The 20,801-nt window shown below is 41.1% G+C and overlaps 1 protein-coding gene across 2 annotated transcripts; it reads left to right on the plus strand.

Annotated features, from left to right (window-relative positions):
* The first annotated feature begins 237 nt into the window (after positions 1-237).
* Positions 238-20,301, plus strand: COMMD7 (COMM domain containing 7). 2 transcript variants are annotated; one of them, XM_070744345.1, is made up of 9 exons: positions 238-374; positions 8,800-8,853; positions 11,465-11,567; positions 13,554-13,610; positions 13,701-13,738; positions 15,345-15,435; positions 15,538-15,587; positions 16,573-16,621; positions 19,911-20,301. In XM_070744345.1, exons 1-9 carry the CDS (start codon positions 291-293, stop codon positions 19,985-19,987), a joined length of 603 nt encoding a protein of 200 aa, XP_070600446.1. In that variant the 5' UTR covers positions 238-290; the 3' UTR covers positions 19,988-20,301. The 2 variants fall into 2 exon arrangements, with proteins under 2 accessions (XP_070600446.1, XP_070600447.1); XM_070744346.1 differs by lacking the exon at positions 238-374 and adding an exon at positions 1,045-1,071 and having other exon boundaries at positions 19,911-20,070.
* Positions 20,302-20,801: the final 500 nt, after the last annotated feature.

The raw sequence follows: 20,801 nt of genomic DNA on the forward strand, positions 1-20,801 counted from the left end.
TTGTTGCGGTTGAAGGTTCTTTTTGTTGTTTTGTTTTTGTATTTTGTAAATGTTTGTTTGTCTATTTTTGGTTGTTATGTTTTTAAAGAATCATAATAAAAACTATTAAAAAAAAGTTTTACCAAAATCAATTCATTCACAAATTGTTGAATGACAAATTAAAAAAAAAACCGAACAATCTGTTCAATATGCCCGGGCTCGAAAGTGCGGCCGCCGATGCTCAGCTAAGCCGGGCTTTATGGGGCGGAGCGCAGGCGGGGAACGGGAGGAAGGCCGAGCCGAGCCGGGCCATGGGGCTGCTGAACTTCACCCGCGAGCCGGTGCCCGAGGCGGTCAGCGCGGACTTGCAGCTGCTCAACCAGCTGAGCACGCAGGTGGACGGAGCGCAAGTGGGGGGGGGGCTGATGCGGGGGGGGATCTAGAGAAGGGGAGGGGGACACCCCATCTCAGCCGGGTTGGGGGGGGACGGGAAGAAAGGAGGGGCGGGGGTCCCCCGGGTTTGTCTTCCCATGGGTCCCGGGGGGGTATCGCTTGGCCATGACTGCAAGTCCTGACATCCCCACCCCTTTAAGGAAGGAGTGGGGGGGGCTCCTTCCCTCCGACGCTTAGAAGAAAAGAAACCCCCCCCCAGCTGTGGTTTAACCCAGGGATCTCCCACCTTGGGCACTGGGCGGCCGGGGGGACTTCAACTCCCAGAATTCCTCAGCCAGCGCAAGCTGAGGAATTCTGGGAGTTGAAGTTCCCTCCTCACCCCGAGCCGTCCAGTTGCCCAAGATGGGAGACCGCTGGTTTAAGCAGCCAGGAATAATGCCGAAAGCCCATCTGTGAGATGAAAGTCCCCCGTGCAGGGATTGGACCAGGCTGGTTGCAACTGGAGGCACGTTTCCCCTGAACCTCAGTTGGTTGGCCTGGGTCAGGGATAGGCAAGGTTGGCTCTTCTATGACTTGTGGACTTCAACTCCCAGAATTCCTGAGCCAATCATGCTAGTTCAGGAATTCTGGGAGTTGAAGTCCACATGTCTGAGAAGAGCCAACTTTACCTACTCCTGGTGTGGGTGGATGCAACTCATGGTGGGGATGGAATGCCTTGCCTTGCTTTGTAATAGGGGTCCAGGTCTTTCGTCTGGACTGAATGGGCGGGCTGGTGCCATTTGTGCCAGGCTGGGCCTTAAGTAATAAGTCTGTGGAAAGGGGCAGCATATAAATTTAATTAATTAAGGAAAGGAAAGGAAAAAGGAAAGGAAAGGAAGGAAGGAAAGAGAAAGAAAGAAAGAGAAAGAAAGAAAGAAAGAAAAAGAAGGTTGGACTGGAAGGACTCCAAGGTCCCTTCCAACTCATGTTATGTTACCTTATCTTATCTTATCTTACTTTATGCTATCCTATGCTATGCTATGCTAATTATATGATATTATACTACACTATGCAGTACTATACTATACTATACTATATTTATGATATGATATCATATATATTTTATTATTTTTATATGATATGTTATATGATATGATACTATACTGTACTATACTATATTTATATGATATGATATGTGATATTTTATATATGATATGATAGACTACATTATATTATAGTACACTATACTATATTTATGGTATGATATGATATATGATATCTTATATATGACGGACTATATTATATTATACTATAATGTACTATATTTGTGGTATGATATGATATATAATATTTTATTATAATTTATATGATATGATATATTATACTATACCATATTTATGATATGATGTAATATATATCATTATATTTTATATAGAATAGAATTTTATTGGCCAAGTGTGATTGGACACACAAGGAATTTGTCTTTGGTGCATATGCTCTCAGCGTACATAAAAGAATGTATGATATGATATTTATTATTTATTACCGTAATTAGATTTTTATGCCGCCCCTCTCCAAGGACTGAGGTCAGCTTACAACATATAAAAACAAGAGAATACAATAGCAAATTCAATTAATTAAAACTAAATAAACCCTCTAAAATCCCCATGATATGATACGATACAATATTATACTATACTATACTAGTACTAACACTAATACTAATACTATACTAATACTGTACTATACTTATGATTTTATGATATTTTATTACATTATATTAGATTATATTTATTATATGGTATGTATTATATGATATTTATTATAGTATATGATATGATAACGTTCATTGGTGCTCTCTGAGGTTGGTTGTTTTCTTGCAGACATTTGATTATCCAGCTAGGGAACATCATCAGTGCTAGATGATGGTGTGGTTTTTGTGGGGAAGGGGAGGAGGACTTTGGGGTCCTTGGTGCTCTCTGAAGTAAATTGTTTTCTTGCAGATGTTTTGCAACCCTACAAGGGATCATGCAGAGTAAAATCTCCTCCCTTCTAGTCCTCATGTTGTTACCTAGTTGGGTCATGAAACATCTGGAAAAATAAAACCAACGGCAGAAATAAAGAAAAGTGATGAGAGAAAAAGACCCACTGGCCCATCCATCCAGTCTGCCTTTTGAGTTTTTTGTTTTCTTTTCAATCAGTTTATTTTCATAAATGTATTAAAATTTATTTACATTTTTGTCAGGTGACAGACATGTCTAAAGTCAGTTGTAGAGGATCGAACCTCCGTCTCCACTGGAAGTTGGTAGTCCTCGACTTACGACCACGACTGAGCCCCACACATCTGTTGTTAAGTGAAGCATTTGTTCATTGAGTTTGGCCCTATTTTGTGACTTGCCACGGTTGTTAAGTGAATCCGAAGGTGGCAAATAGGGATCGCATGATCTTCCGCGACGTTGCGACCGCCATAAATACAAGTTGGTTGCCAAGGGTCTTAATTTTTAATCATGTGACCATAGACAGTGATGATGCAATGATTGTTAACTCCTAAGTTGCTTTTAACATTGGATTTGTATTTTGTATTACTGTTGTGAGCCACTCCAAGTCTATGAGCGCCATAGGGGAAGGTTTGCCTATTTGCCGATGACTCTAAAGTGTGCAATAGGGTTGATATTCCTGGAGGCGTCTGTAATATGGTAAATGATTTAGCCTTACTAGATAAATGGTCAAAGCAATGGAAACTGCAGTTTAATGTTTCCAAATGTAAAATAATGCACTTGGGGAAAAGAAATCCTCAATCTGAGTATTGCATTGGCAGTTCTGTGTTAGCAAAAACTTCAGAAGAGAAGGATTTAGGGGTAGTGATTTCTGACAGTCTCAAAATGGGTGAGCAGTGTGGTCGGGCAGTAGGAAAAGCAAGTAGTATGCTTGGCTGCATAGCTAGAGGTATAACAAGCAGGAAGAGGGAGATTGTGATCCCCTTATATAGAGCGCTGGTGAGACCACATTTGGAGTACTGTGTTCAGTTCTGGAGACCTCACCTACAAAAAGATATTGACAAAATTGAACGGGTCCAAAGACGGGCTACAAAAATGGTGGAAGGTCTTAAGCATAAAACGTATCAGGAAAGACTTCATGAACTCAATCTGTATAGTCTGGAGGACAGAAGGAAAAGGGGGGACATGATCGAAACATTTAAATATGTTAAAGGGTTAAATAAGGTTCAGGAGGGAAGTGTTTTTAATAGGAAAGTGAACACAAGAACAAGGGGACACAATCTGAAGTTAGTTGGGGGAAAGATCAAAAGCAACATGCAAAAATATTATTTCACTGAAAGAGTAGTAGATCCTTGGAACAAACTTCCAGCAGACGTGGTTGGTAAATCCACAGTAACTAAATTTAAACATGCCTGGGATAAACATATATCTATTGTAAGATAAAATACAGGAAATAGTATAAGGGCAGACTAGATGGACCATGAGGTCTTTTTCTGCTGTCAGTCTTCTATGTTTCTATTATTATTATTATTATTATTATTATTATTATTATTATTATTATTATTATTATTATTTAGTGACATTGTAACTTCAGTCACTAAATGAACTGTTATAAGTTGAGGACTTCCTGTTTAGCCGGATTAGGACGAAGTTCAGAGACCACCAAGGATCTCGCGCAGGTGGGGGTTGCTACTTACCGCTGCTACCAGTACGATGCGCGCACAGTTCTGTGAGGAGACACATGTGTGAGAGAAATTTCAGATATTTTTTTGCTTCTGCTCATGCGCAGAAGCAAAATCTCACTGGGGCACGCATGCGCACATACGTTGGCGACACAGAGCTGCACGGGGGGCTCCATTTTCGCTAGCAGTACACAGTGTGGCCCAGTTCAACACAGAGCTACCAAAATTGTCTGACTTTAAATTTGAATACAGAACCGTTTCGTGACATTGAAAAAATGTCACGAAAAGAGGGGAAAAGACAAGTGGGGTGGGGGGCAAGAAAAAAGAACCCTTAATGGAGTCTGTCTTCTTCCGGGAACTTAGTGGCACTAATTTCAATGCTTTGACTTTGTGGTTTTTGCAAATGGACTGAGTCATCAACTCTTTGACTGTGTGGTTCTTTTGGAGGCTGGTCGCAACTCGCCGGCAGCCATTTTGTAAAGGCACAAACTTCCTTGCCACCCAGGTGGCCATTTTCTATAATCTCCCACCCACCCACCCCTAATTGCTGCCTTCTTTTTTATATTTTTGCTTTATGCGCAGAAGCGAAATCTTGTGAGGGGACAAGCACACAAGAGAGTTTTCAGCGATTTTTTGCTTCTACACATGCGCGGGAGCAAAAAATTGCCAAAATCTCTCACACGCGTCCCCTCACGAGATTTCAGCCATTTTTGCTTTCTGTTCATGTGCAGAAGTAAAAAACACGATGGGACGTATGCACATAGCTCACATGCGCAAGAGGACCGAAGCTGCCTTCACAGCGCACCGGTAGTGGCGGTGATGGCAATCCACCCCAGTAGGGCAGTGATCAAGAGAACCTTTTCCGCCTCAGGTGCCGAAAGCGTGTGTGTGCGTGTGTGCTATCGCACATGCACAAGTATCCACACCCATAATTCAATGCCCCCTGCACATGCACCCCCCCAGTGCTGCCTTGCCCCCAGTGCTGGTGCGCATGACCCCCCCTCCTCCATTCCTCAACTTCCAGAGATCCCAGTAGGCCTGTTTTTTGCCCTTCCCAGATTCCAGAGCCTTCCCTGCAGCCTGGGGAACATGAAAATGACCCCCCTCATCCCCCCAGAGGCCAGAAACGGCCCATTTCCTGATTTCCGGTAGGCCCCGTAGGCCCATTTTTTACCCTATACAGGCTCAAGAGGCCAAAAAGGCCTGGGACCGTTGAGCTATAGTATTCTGCTCCAGCCTAGAATTTATTTATTTATTTATTTATTCATTCATTCATTCATTCATTCATTTATTTATTTTTTTATTTATTTGTCCGCTACACAAATACATAGGAAGAAAAATAGACATGTGGTAATATATATAAGGGTAAAAGTGAACTTAGAGGAGAGGATATATGAAAGGAAGAGAATATATATGATAGGTGAAAGAGAGGAAAGACAATTGGACAGGGGACGAAAGGCACACCAGTGCACTTATGTACGCCCCTTACTGGCCTCTTAGGAACCTGGAGAGGTCAATCGTGGAGAGTCTAAGGGAGAAATGTTGGGGGTTAGGGGTTGACACAATTGAGTCCAGTAATGAGTTCCACGCTTCGATAACTCGATTGTTGAAATCAAATTTTTTACAGTCAAGGTTGGAGCAGTTCGTATTAAGTTTGAATCTGTTGCGTGCTCTTGTGTTGTTGCGGTTGAAGCTGAAGTAGTCATTGACAGGCAGAACGTTGCAGCATATGATCTTGTGGGCAATACTCAAATCGTGTTTTAGGCGCCATAGTTCTAGGCTTTCTAGGCCCAGGATTGTTAGTCTAGTTTCGTAGGATTTTCTGTTTCGAGTGGAGGAGTGAAGGGCTCTTCTGGTGAATGGGATAAATGTTTTCATATTCGGATATTAATTGTACAAGGGTCGCTCAGAAAAGAATGCACCATATTTTTTTTCTCAGCCTACAATAATGGTACAAATGTGAAACTTTAGATATTTATTCATTCATTCATTCATTCATTTATTAGATTTGTATGCCGCCCCTCTCCGCAGACTCGGGACAGCTCACAGCAGTGATAAAACAATATACGATAACAAATCTAATATTAAAAGTCTGAGATAACAAATCTTACATTAAAAGTATTAAAAAACCCATTATTTAAAAAGCATAAACACAAACATACCATACATAAAACTACATAGGCAAGGGGAGATGTCTCAATTCCCCCCATGCCTGACGGCAGAGGTGGGTTTTAAGAAGTTTACGAAAGGCAAGGAGGGTGGGGGCGATCCTAATAGACATTATTTGAATTGTCGGGAGTGCGTGTGTAAATTTTGCGTTTCTTCAGACAGATAGCGTCGCTGCAGCCGTGTTTCGAAATGGCGTCTGTAAGTGATGTACGTTACAAGCAGGGTGTCATCGTTGAATTTCTCACTGTGGAGAAAGAAACTGTTGGGAACATTCACAAACGTTTGTGTATAGTTTATGGAGAACCTGCAGTCAACAGAAGTACGGTTAGTCGCAGAAGACATTTTGAGGAGGACGAAGAGGTGATTTGCATAGGGCAGAAATGGCTTCGTGAGCAGAACAATGCGGGGTACCGACAGGGCCTACACGCCCTTGTGTCTCGCTGGAGGAAGGCCATAGAACAGGACGGAGATTACAGGGGAAAATAATAGGGAATGTAGAAGAAACATCATTCTTTCTTGTGCGTAAGTTTCATTGCATTGAATAAATAATTGTTGAAGAAAAAAAATGTGGTGCATTACTTTCTGGGCGACCCTCGTAACATATATCACTTACAGACGCCATTTTGAAACACTGCTGCAGCTACGTTATCTGCCTGAAGAAAAGCAAAATTTACGCGCTCCAGACAATTCAAATAATGTACAGTATATCTAAAGTTTTGCATTTGGACTATTACTATAGGGAAAGAAAAAATTGTTTTATTTATGTCCACCGCCTAGAGTCCGCCAGGAGTTGGGTTGTTTATAAATCCAATCAAATAAAAATAAATAAATAAAATGTTCTTCCAGAGCCCCCGCCTGAGCCAAAAGTCAGCAGACGGGCGCATTGATTGATTGATTGATTGATTGATTGATTGATTGATTGGATTTGTATGCAGCTCCTTTCCGTGGACTCAGGGCGGCTAACAACAGTGATAAAAACAGTATGTAGCAATCCAATAATAAAGCAACTAAAAAACCCTTATTATAAAAACCAGACATACATACAGACATACCATGCATAAACTATAGAGGCCCGAGGGAAAGAATATCTCAGTTCCCCCATGCCTGACGGCAGAGGTGGGTTTTAAGGAGCTTACGAAAGGCGAGGAGGGTGGGGGCAATTCCAATCTCTGGGGGGAGTTGGTTCCAGAGGGCTGGGGCCGCCACAGAGAAGGCTCTTCCCCTGGATCCTGCCAAGCGGCATTGTTTAGTTGACAGGACCCGGAGAAAATCCACTCTGTGGGACCTAACCGGCTACTGGGATTCGTGCGGCAGGAGGCGGTCCCGGAGATATCCTGGTCAGGTGCCATGAAGGGCTTTATAGGTCATAACCAACACTTTGACTTGTGACCGGAAACTGATCGGCAACCAATGCAGACTGCTGGTGTGACATGGGCATTTTTGGGGAAGCCCATGATTGCTCTCGCGGCCGCATTCTGCATGATCTGAAGTTTCCGAACACTTTTCAAAGGTAGCCCCATGTAGAGAGCGTTACAGAAGTCGAGCCTCGAGGTGATGAGGGCATGAGTGACTGTGAGTAGTGACTCCCGGTCCAAATAGGGCCGCAACTGGCTATGTGTGCCACCTGTGGCATGTATGCCACAGATTTGCCATCAGTGGTATAGGGGGCTGGACTAGAAGACCTCCAAAGTCCCTTCCAGCTCTATTCCATTCTGCCAGGGGACAAATAGTAGAGGGTAATGTTTGTTTCTTTGCTTATATCTCACTTTTATTATTTTTATAAATAACTCATTTTTCCTTGCAACAACAACCCTGTGAGGTGGGTTGGGCTGAGAGGTTGATCCAAAGTCGGCCAGCTGGCTCTCTACGCCTAAGGTGAAACTAGAACTCGTCATTCTCCTGGTGGATGGGCTCAAAGTCAACCAGTTGACTGGACCTCCATGGGCCCAAAGTCATTCTGCTAATTTTGCTGCCTAAGGCAGGACTAGAACTCGCAGCCTCCTGATGATTTGAGGCAAAGTCATCCAGAAGGCTAGGACTGGACTTGAACTCATGGCCGTCTACTTTCTAGCCTCTGATGGCCAGGGGTTTCCAATCTTGACCACTTTTAAGACTCATGGACTTCAACTTCCAGAATTCCCTCAGACAGCCAACTATGATATTGATTGATTGATTGATTGGATTTGTATGCCACCCCTCTCTGCAGACTCAGGGCAGCTTACAACATGTTAGCAGAGCTAGGCTATTGCCCCCACAATCCGGGTCCTCATTTTACCCACCTCTGAAGGATGGAAGGCTGAGTCAACCTTGAGCCGGTGGTGAGATTTGAACTGCTGACCTGCAGATCTACTGTCAGCTTCAGTGGCCTGCAGTACAGCACTCTACCTGCTGCACCACCCCGGCTCAATATTCCTAACTCTAATCTGTGCTGGCTGGGGAATTCTGGGAGTTGAAGTCCACAAGTCTTAAAATCATCACCTTTGGACACGTCCCCTGCATTTAGATGCGTGCGAAGGTCTCTTGTGCATTTATTTCTTTGTTTATTCAATTCATACACTACTTTTCCTGTTGAATGACAGTCTTCCTTCTTTCCTCCCCAGCAATTTTCTACATTGGTGGAGGTGCTTTTCCAATTCCTGCGAGAACCGAAAGAGGTAATCCACTTAGGGGAAGGGGAGGTGGGGGCAAGGAATGCAAGTTGGAGATTCCCCCTCCCCTTGGATGAAGTCCAGATATTTTTGCGAGTGAAGGTGTCACAGGGACACAATCTAAAGTTAGTTGGGGGAAAGATCAAAAGCAACATGAGAAAATATTATTTTACTGAAAGAGTAGTAGATCCTTGGAACAAACTTCCAGCAGACGTCGTAGATAAATCCACAGTAACTGAATTTAAACATGCCTGGGATAAACATATATCCACCCTAAGATAAAATACAGAAAATAGTATAAGGGCAGACTAGATGGACCAGGAGGTCTTTTTCTGCCGTCAGTCTTCTATGTTTCTATGTTTCTAAGGTGGTTTGTAGGCAACGTGGAAAAAATTAATTCTATATAACCACATTTTCAAGAATAGCATTACAGTAATCCCCCGCTACTTGCGGTTCATCTTTCGCGGATTCGCTACTTCACGGGTTTTCAAAGGGGGCGTAAATCCATTAAATCCATTGAAAATTTTAAATCCATTAAAAATTCATAACATTCTTCTACAGTACTACTGTCCTCTATTAAAGAAAGTGGTAGGATATCACATGTAGTTCCAGCTGAGAAACATTATAGAATGACTGTTTCATGCAAAGGGTGGGTTTTAAAAGTCCAAATACTTGTTAAATACATAAAAAAAGATCTTTCCTTTATTTCACGGAAATTCGTTTTTCACGGGTGGTCTTGGAACGCTTCCCCCGCGAAAAACGAGGGATCACTGTATAGGCAGATCTTGACTTACCACCAGTACCTGGAACCAGAATTTTAGTTGTATGTTTGTGTGTGGCAGTGTGCGTTTGTGCATACACAGAGAAGATAGAGAGATAGAGTGATAGAGATAGATAGATAGATAGATAGATAGATAGATAGATAGATAGATAGATAGATGATAGATAGATAGATGATAGATAGATAGATGATAGATAGATAGATAGATAGATGATAGATGATAGATAGATAGATGATAGATAGAAAGATAGAGAGATGATAGATAGATAGATAGATGATAGATAGATGATAGATAGATGATAGATAGATAGATAGATAGATAGATAGATAGATAGATAGATAGATAGATAGATGATAGATAGATAGATAGATGATAGATAGATAGATGATAGATAGATAGATAGATAGATAGATAGATAGATAGATAGATAGATAGATAGATAGATGATAGATAGATAGATAGATAGATAGATAGATGATAGATAGATAGATAGATAGATAGATAGATAGATAGATAGATGATAGATAGATGATAGATAGATGATAGATAGATAGATAGATAGATGATAGATAGATAGATGATAGATAGATAGATGATAGATAGATAGATAGATGATAGATAGATAGATAGATAGATAGATAGATGATAGATAGATAGATAGATAGATAGATGATAGATAGATGATAGATAGATGATAGATAGATAGATGATAGATAGATAGATAGATGATAGATAGATAGATGATAGATAGATAGATAGATAGATAGATGATAGATAGATAGATAGATGATAGATAGATAGATGATAGATAGATAGATGATAGATAGATAGATAGATAGATAGATAGATGATAGATAGATAGATAGATAGATGATAGATAGATGATAGATAGATGATAGATAGATAGATAGATAGATGATAGATAGATAGATAGATGATAGATAGATAGATAGATAGATAGATGATAGATAGATAGATGATAGATAGATAGATGATAGATAGATAGATAGATAGATAGATAGATGATAGATGATAGATAGATAGATGATAGATAGAAAGATAGATAGAGAGATGATAGATAGATAGATAGATAGATAGATAGATAGATGATAGATAGATGATAGATAGATGATAGATAGATAGATAGATAGATGATAGATAGATAGATAGATGATAGATAGATAGATGATAGATAGATAGATAGATAGATAGATAGATAGATGATAGATAGATAGATAGATAGATAGATGATAGATAGATAGATAGATAGATAGATAGATAGATAGATAGATAGATAGATAGATAGATAGATAGATGATAGATAGATGATAGATAGATGATAGATAGATAGATAGATAGATAGATGATAGATAGATAGATAGATGATAGATAGATAGATGATAGATAGATAGATAGATGATAGATAGATAGATAGATAGATAGATAGATAGATAGATGATAGATAGATAGATAGATAGATAGATAGATAGATAGATAGATAGATGATAGATAGATGATAGATAGATGATAGATAGATAGATAGATAGATGATAGATAGATAGATAGATGATAGATAGATAGATGATAGATAGATAGATAGATAGATAGATAGATAGATAGATAGATAGATAGATAGATAGATAGATAGACAGATCCAGAGATGTAGATGAGAGGGAGAGGGAGAGAATAGAGAGATATGATAGATGATGAATAGAATAGAAAAGAGTAGAAAATATGAAATGGAATCAGAATGGAATGGAATGGAATAAAGTAGAATAGAATAGAATAGAATAGAATAATTGGGGCAATACACATTTTGCTCTTGTGCCTGGCAGGTGGAGAGGTTCCTGGCTCACCTGTCCGACTTTGCAGCGGGAAATAAAATCAGCCTCGGCCCCTTGAAGAGTATTGTCAAAAGCCTCTTGCTGGTGCCCAGTGGTAAGTGTGGGGCAGACCTCCAGGTCTGTGGTAGGTCTCGGGGGTTGGGGCAGAACCACTCTGAAAGCCAGTTTGGTCTCGGGGTGAAAGCATCTATCTATCTATCCATCCATATCTATTAATCTATCACAAAATCTATCTATCCGTCTGTCTGTCTGTCTATCCGTCTATCTATTCATCTATCTGTCTATCCATCTGTCTGTCTGTCTGACTGCCTGCCTGCCTGCCCGCCCGCCCGCCCGCCCGTCCGTCCGTCCGTCCGTCCATCCATCCATCCATCCATCCATCCATCCATCCATCCATCCATCCATCTATCTATCTATCTATCTATCTATCTATCTATCCATGTACCTGTCTATCTATCCATCTATCCGTCTGTCTGTCTATCTATCTGTCTATCCATCCATCCATCCACCCACCCACCAACCCACCCAGGATGGTTTTTCTGAGTCACGGTGCACCACTGGTGCGTACCACCAGTTCTTTCCACTATGTTCAGAAGGTGTCATGTGAAATTCTGATTATAATTGAATTTCTTACCCTCTCATACAATCTACCAGGCATTATCTTGGTAGCTCCAGAGTCCTACTGGAGTTGGAAGTCATATAACTATCACAAAATAAATAAAATAAATAAATTATGAGAAGAAGGAATCAGTCCTGCTGCTAAGAAGAGAGCTGGTAGGAGGCAAAGATAACTGCTGATAGGATTACTGATAGAAGACAACATGGTTAGCACAGGGTTGAACGGTGTGTTCCTTGGCTTTTTCTGCATTGTTTTCTTGCAGATGTTTCCTGACCACACTAGGGAACATCATCAGTGGTAGAAGGAGGGTTTGATCTCTATTTAAAGACAAATGGCTTTTGCTGTTCGTGTTGATGGGAATGGTTTTTTTCCCCCTCTTGGTGGTTCCTGGATTAGCCTATGGCAGGGGTAGGCAAAGTTGGCCCTCCTATGACTTTTGGCCAATCATGCTAGCTCAGGAATTCTGGGAGTTGAAGTCCACATGTCGTAGAAGAGCCAACTTTGCCTACTCCTGACCTATGGTTTATTGTTAGCTTGTTTGTCTGAGTTGGAAGTTCCTTGTTCGGGGTATTGTTTATTACAGTAAAGTAAAATAAAAAATAAAATAAAATGATTACAATAAAATTAATAATAATAATAAAATTAATAATAATAATAATTAAATAAAATAAAAACAAAACAAAACAATATATAAAAGTAAAGTAAGATAAAGTAAAATAAGCCAGGTTTGGAGTAGATTGCAAGCATCCTGATTGGCCAGAATTTAGCATTCTTGTTTTAATTGATTACATTTTGTAGTTTTAATATGATTTTAAATGCCTTTTCATCTTTGGGACTAAGTCAGAGTTCTTTGAAGGTAGACAGCTATATAAGCTTTTTAAATAAAGTAAAAAGAGAGATAACAAAATAAAAAATAGCAGTGAAACAAAATATAGCGTACAATGGAATAACAATGAAAAGTTTTTTTAAAAAAGAAATAAAATATATAAAATACAGTTTCTTTGAAAGATGGCCAGCTATATACATGTTTTAAGTAAATACAAATCAAATATTACCAAATAAAAAATGGAACTCAAAAATATAAATCAAATAAATAAAAATCAAATAATACAATAAAATAAATAGAAATAAAGTAATAAAACTAGAAACAAAATAAAAATAATCTTCAAATAATAAAACAAGAAATAGAAATAAAATAAACTTCAAATAATAAAACAAAAAAATAGAAACAAAATAAAACAAACTTCAAATAATAAAACAAAAAAATCTAAACAGAATTACATTTTAAAAAGCTTCAAATTTAGGCTGCAAACTTGCACGCACCTCTTTGACAGAAGTTAGCTTTTTGCTCCTCTTTGTCCCATAAATTAGCTCTGTGGTCAAGGAGGTCAGTCCCTGTCTTATCTTTCCTTTGTGTATTTATCAACTGGGCTCCTTTTTTTTACACAATGTTTATTCCAGGAGCCTTAAAACGGAGTCTGTCTGCAGAACAAGTCGGAGCAGATCTTATCACCCTGGGTAGGTTTATCCCCTCCGCACTATTTAGTAGTTCTACGGAGGGCCACTGGCTCCACTCCTCCGGTTTGACCTCTCCAATTCCCCCTGCAGGGCTGAGCGAGGAAAAGGCCAGGTATTTTGAAGAACAGGTAAGGCACCTTCGTCCAGGAGGGAGTTCTGCATTTTAAACCGCCACCCCCAGAATTGCAGAGGGAATCCAAGTCTCTTTTCCAAACCTGCAACTTTAATTTTTTAAAAAAATATTTTCTCGCTGTCTTCACACCCACACACGCAAACCACAAAAGCTTCGCCATCACTGTTGCACAAGAGTTTGGACTAGAACAGTGTTTCTCAACCAGTGTGCCGTGAGACATGGTCAGGTGTGCTGTGAAGAAGGAAGCTCAGCTTCTGGTCTCTCAACTTTTTTGCTGAGAGTGCAAAGAGCAAAAAGTTGTGAGACCGGAAGCTGACCTTCCTTCATTGCGCCTTCCAAGTTTTCCGGCAACTACAGCGCCCCGCTGGGCTGGAGCTTCCCTGGCGGCAGCAGCAGGTGATCTTTGGGGCATGGTGGGAGGGCGGCGGCAGCAGCGGCATCGGGTAGTAGCCGCTGGGCGGCGGCAGGATGGTCGGCTGCGAGGCAGAACTCCAGGACAGAGGCACCGACGGCGGCGGCTGGACATGTTGCTGTACGCCGTACATGCTGGCATTGCATGACTGGCACTTGCCTGCTGGCTGGGCCAGGACAGAGGCTCCAGCCCAACGCCCATGCCCAGTGCAACGCCAGCATGTACGGCGTCTAGCAACACGTCCAGCTGCCGCCATCGGTGCCTCCGTTCCGGAGCTCCGCCTCACAGCTGACCACCCTGCCGCCGCCCCATGGCTATTGCCCAATGCCGCTGCTGCGGCGTGGTGTACGAGAAAGAGAGAGAGAAAGAAAGAGAGAGATAGCAAGAGAGAGAGAGAGAAAGAAAGAGATAGCAAGAGAGAAAGAAAGAGATAGCAAGAGAGAAAGAAAGAGAGAGAGAGAAAGAGAGAGAAAGAAAGAAAGAGATAGCAAGAGAGAAAGAGAGAGAGAAAGAACGAAAGAGAGAGATAGCAAGAGAGAGAGATAGCAAGAGAGGGAGAGAGGGGGAGAGAGAGAAAGAGAGAAAGCAAAAAAGAGAGAGAGAGATAGCAAAAAAGAGAGAGAGAGAAAGAGAGGGAGAGAGAAAGAAAGAAAGAAAGACAGCAAGAGAGAGAGAGAGAAAGGGGGGAAGGAGGTTGAGGGAAAGACATAGAGGGAGGGAAGGAGGGAGAAAGGGCAAAAAAGGAAGGAAGGGAGAAACAAAGAGGGATGGAGAGAGAGAAGGAAAGAAAGAGGAAGGAAGGAAGAGAGAAAGAAGAAGAAGAGAGAGAAATAGAGCGAAAGGGAGGAAAAGAGAGATTTTTTTTGTCCAAAATTTTTTTGCCCCCCCCCAACTCAATGTTCCCCAGGATTTTGTAAATGTGAATAATGTGCCGTTGCTCAAAAAAAGTTGGGAAACACTGGCCTAGAAGTCCTGAAAGGTCCCATCCAACTGTTGTGATTCTGTTCTGAAATTGTACCTGCAGCTGCAATGACAGATAATTCACTCATTGGAACCAAACAAAAAATGGCAAATTAGGTCCCAGCTATTACTCAGCTGCAGGGGAATCCCCTTGCAGTCTTGAGCCCCCAGGAAGCATTAAAACCCACGTCACTGATTCCACTCTTATCTTTTTTTGTCTTTGTCCCAGTGGAAGGAAAATTCTCCCGCGCTCTCACGCCTGGCCGTGGGGCAGACGCTGATGGTTAATCAGCTGATAGACATGGAGTGGAAATTTGGAGGTGAGTCCTTCCCTGGGGGTCTGGTGGGGGCAGAGAGGGTTGCCTTTGCCAACGCCTTCCTGTCAATCCCTTTTTTTGATGCATGGTTTCTCTCTCCAATAGTGACGGCCGGAAGCAGCCAGATGGAGAAAGGAGGAAGCATTTTCCTGCAGGTAAGAGGGATTATTTGGGACAAGGAGAACCAGGTGATTGGGGGGAGGATCAGAAGCTGCAGTTTAATGTTTCCAAAGGTAAAATAATGCACTTGGGGAACAGGAATCCTCAATCTGAGTATTGCATTGGCAGTTCTGTGTTAGCAAAAACTTCAGAAGAAAAGGATTTAGGGGTAGTGATTTCTGACAGTCTCAAAATGGGTGAGCAGTGTGGTCGGGCAGTAGGAAAAGCAAGTAGGATGCTTGGCTGCATAGCTAGAGGTATAACAAGCAGGAAGAGGGAGATTATGATCCCACTATATAGAATGCTGGTGAGACCACATTTGGAATACTGTGTTCAGTTCTGGAGACCTCACCTACAAAAAGATATTGACAAAATTGAACGGGTCCAAAGACGAGCTACAAGAATGGTGGAAGGTCTTAAGCATAAAACGTATCAGGAAAGACTTCATGGACTCAATCTGTCTAGTCTGGAGGACAGAAGGAAAAGGGGGGACATGATCGAAGCATTTAAATATGTTAAAGGGTTAAATAAGGTTCAGGAGGGAAGTGTTTTTAATAGGAAAGTGAACACAAGAACAAGGGGGCACAGTCTGAGGTTAAGTGGGGGAAAGATCAGAAGTAACGTGAAAAAATATTATTTTACTGAAAGAGTGGTAGATCCTTGGAACAAACTTCCAGCAGATGTGGTTGGTCAATCCACAGGAACTGAATTTAAGCATGCCTGGGATAAACATAGATCCATCCTAAGATAAAATACAGAAAATAGTACAAGGGCAGACTAGATGGACCATGAGGTCTTTTTCTGCCGTCAGACTTCTATGTTTCTATGTTTCTAAGCTGGCACAGGTCTCAGGAGAGGGGGCCCGAGGAGAATTCCATCTCTTGTATCCAGTAGATTCCAGGGGTTGCTTTTTGGTTTCTAACATCTGCCTCCTTTGCTGTAACATCAGCCAACTTTTCCCAATTTTTCATCCCCTTGTAGCTGAAACTGGTGGTTAAGAAAGGCAGCCGGCTGGAACCCGTGTACCTAGGTGAGTAAACCAGCATTGCCTGTGGGAAAACTCTAAGCCAAGCCACATGCAGGAATTCCTTGAATTACAGTCTGTTCACTTAATGACCCTTCGGAGTTACAAAAGAACTGAAAGAAAGTTACTTATGACCCTTGTGGCATCCCCGTGGTCACATGATCAAAATTCAAAAGCTTGGCAACTGGCATGGACTTACGACAGTTTCAGTGTCCCGGGGTTTCGCGATCAACACCATTTGGGAACTACTCAGCCGGCTTCCGACATGCAAAGGTTCAGTGAGGAAGTTAGATTGGTTTAATGGGACATGATTTTTCTGAACAACTGTCTTGCTTAGCAACCAAAATGTTGTGGTTGTAAATCAAGGATTACCCGCCCTGAGTTATGAGAGCCATGTTTCTTGACAGCCATGGTGGAAAGCCGGGTTTTCGTTCTCAATGTTGAATGTTTTTTAAGCTTTGCAAGTTCTTTTTTTTTTTCAAAAAGACTTTATTAAGTATATACATTAAAACATATAACAAAAAACGACAAAATAATGATATATACAATACATACACCTTTAGAAAGAAGAGAAAAGGAGAAAGAGAAAGGAAATAAAGCGTTTTGCTTTATACATAAAGTGTTTGGTATCATTATTTAGAATTTGCACCACCTAAAGGGTGATGTAATTGGCATGCAGCTTATACCTGATACCCAGAGGTCTTCAAACTTGGTAACTTTAAGACTTGTGGACTTCAACTCCCAGAATTCTCCAGCCAGCTATTCTGGCTGGGGAATTCTGGGAGTTGAAGTCCAAAAGTCTTAAAGTGGCCAAGTTTGGAGACTCCTGTGATACACAAAGGAAAATCTTCCTTTTAATAATTGTCACATATTTATGACATATATACAACCTTTTAATTTACTTGTTATTGTGTCGATCGTATGTCATTTTTTTCAATGGTATAGTGATGCTTTTATTTGATAATATTTTTTCTTGATATTAATTTAATTTTTCTCTCCAAATTTGAATTTGGGGTTCTTAATTTTCTTTCATTTTAGTTTGTTTTTTACAATCCAGGTATACCATCTGTCCCAACTTTTGTGAAAGTCCTCCATGTCCTTGTCCTGTAATTCATATGTCAATTTGGTCATTTCTACTACCTCATAAATTTTAACTATCACACTATATATCCTTGGAGTTTGCAAGTTCTTATTGTTTTTCTTTTGTTTGTTTCTTTGTATTCTTTTAAAATTTATTTATTTATTATTTATACACTGCTCAAAAAAATAAATAAAGGGACCACTTAAACAACACAATATAACTCCAAGCAAATCAAACTTCTGTGAAATCCACTTAGGAAGCAACACTGATTGACAATCACTTTCACATGCCGTTGGGCACATTCCACTTTGTACAAAACAAAGTATCCAATGAGAATATTTCATTCATTCAGATCTGGGATGTGTTCTTTGAGGGTTCCCTTTATTATTTTGAGCAGTGTATTTAGTATGAGAAAATATTATTTTACTGAAAGAGTAGAAACATAGAAACATAGAAGACTGACGGCAGAAAAAGACCTCATGGTCCATCTAGTCTGCCCTTATACTATTTTCTGTATTTTATCTTAGGATGGATCTATGTTTATCCCAGATATGTTTAAATTCAGTTACTGTGGATTTACCAACCACATCTGTTGGAAGTTTGTTCCAAGCATCTACTACTCTTTCAGTAAAATAATATTTTCTCATGTTGCTTTTGATCTTTCCCCCAACTAACTTCAGATTGTGTCCCCTTGTTCTTGTGTTCACTTTCCTATTAAAAACACTTACTTTAGATGTTTGGAACAAACTTCCAGCAGACGTGGTAGATAAATCCACAGTAACATGCCTGGGATAAACATAGATCCATCCTAAGATAAAATACAGAAAATAGTATAAGGGCAGACTAGATGGACCAGGAGGTCTTTTTCTGCCGTCAGACTTCTATGTTTCTATGCCACCCACTCCAATAGGACTCAGGGCGACTAACAATAATTATAAATATTAAAAACAATAAATACAACAGCAATACTATAAAATACATAAAAACCTAAAAACCATACATGCGCAGAGTCATTCTTAATTCTGGGCCTGCCAGAAAAGCCAGGTGTAGTTACTAATAAAAAACTCAAGTGGCAGACATACCTGTTCAGTGCAGTCAGGCGGTAGAGAAAGCAAGTAGGATGCTTGGCTGCATAGCTAGAGGTATAACAAGCAGGAAGAGGGAGATCGTGATCCCGCCATATAGAATGCTGGTGAGACGCCATTTGGAATAATACTGTGTTCAGTTCTGGAGACCTCACCTACAAAAAGATATTGACAAAATTGAGCGGGTCCAAAGACGGGCTACAAGAATGGTGGAAGGTCTTAAGCATAAAACGTATCAGGAAAGACTTAATGAACTCAATCTGTATAGTCTGGAGGACAGAAGGGAAAGGGGGGACATGATCGAGACATTTAAATATGCTAAAGGGTTAAATAAGGTTCAGGAGGGAAGTGTTTTTAATAGGAAAGTGAACACAAGAACAGGGGGGGCACAATCTGAGGTTAGTTGGGGGAAAGATCAGAAGCAACGTGAGAAAATATTTTACTGAAAGAGTGGTAGATTCTTGGAACAAACTTCCAGCAGACGTGGTTGGTAAATCCACAGGAACTGAATTTAAACATGCCTGGGATAAACATTGATCAGCTGGCTAGTGCGTGCATGCCCGTTGGAGCTGACATAGGGCAACGTCACATGTCCCTTCCGATATGGCTCTGCGTGCCACCTCTGGCACCTGTGCCATAGAGTTGCCATTAGGGTTCTAAGGTAGAAACATAGAAGACTGACGGCAGAAAAAGACCTCCTGGTCCATCTCGTCTGCCCTTATACTATTTCCTGTATTTTATCTTAGGATGGATCTATGTTTATCCCAGGCATGTTTACATTCAGTTCCTGTGGATTTACCAACCACCTCTGCTGGAAGTTTGTTCCAAGCATCTACTACTCTTTCAGTCAAATAATATTTTCTCACGTTGCTTCTGATCTTTTCCCCAACTAACCTCAGATTGTGCCCCCTTGTTCTTGGGTTCACTTTCCTATTAAAAACATGCCTGGGATAAATATAGATCCATCCTAAGATAAAATACAGGAAATAGTAGAAGGGCAGACTAGATGGACCAGGAGGTCTTTTTCTGCCGTCAATCTTCTAATTTTCTAGGTTACTATCACTGCCTTAGACCCTTTCAGACAAACTTCAACAGCCAATCCTGAATCTTTCCCTCCTTCTCCTTCTAGAATTAACCCTGCCCCAGTTCTACAGCTTCCTTCACGAGATGGAGAGAATGAAGACCAGCCTGGAGAGCCTCAGCTGATTTTTCCTGACCACCAGGCTCTGCAGGACACCTGGACCTCAGGACCACCGTTTCTTCCTTCCGCTGCCATCCGTCCTGGATTGAGTGGGCGAAATACCGTTTCCTGGGTCAAAACGATTTGTAAAATCCGGCAGAGTCCAGCTCCGTTATCAAAGGACGAGACGGGGAATTGGTTGCGGAAGCAAAACTGTGGATAATAAAAGTTCCTTCTTTCAAGCAAGGAAGTGGGAAGCCCCTCGGCTGGCCCTCCCCACAGCAGGAGGGAAAAACACCAATAAAGGAGCCCGTGTGGAGCGCAGGGTCGAGATGAGGGGGTTTTTTAGTGCTTGGTTGTTGTTTTTTTCCTTGCTGACATTGCATAACCCAGCTAGCTAACATCATCAGGGCTGGAAGGGAGTGAGGTCTGTGTGGAGGAGAAGGGAGGAAGAGGAATTCAATTCAATTTATTAGATTTGTGTGCCACCCCTCTCCGAAGACTCGGGGCGGCTCACAACAACAATAAAAACAATATTCTAGCGAAGACAAATCTAATATTAAAAAGCACATAAAACCCTATCATATTTAAAAAGCAAACAACACATACATATCCAAACATAAATATAAAGAAGCCTGGAGGGAAAGGTGTCTCAACTCCCCCATGCCTGGCGGTATAGATGGTCTTGAGTAATTTATGAAAGACAAGGAGATTAGATTAGATTTATTGGATTTATATGCCGCCCCTCTCCACAGACTCGGAGGGTGGGGAGCCGTTCTAATCTCCGTGGGGAATTGATTCCAGAGGGCCGGGGCCGCTACAGAGAAGGCTCTTCCCCTG

The sequence above is a fragment of the Erythrolamprus reginae genome, chromosome 3, assembly GCF_031021105.1.
Source record: "Erythrolamprus reginae isolate rEryReg1 chromosome 3, rEryReg1.hap1, whole genome shotgun sequence".
Classification (NCBI taxonomy): Eukaryota; Metazoa; Chordata; class Lepidosauria; order Squamata; family Dipsadidae; genus Erythrolamprus; species Erythrolamprus reginae.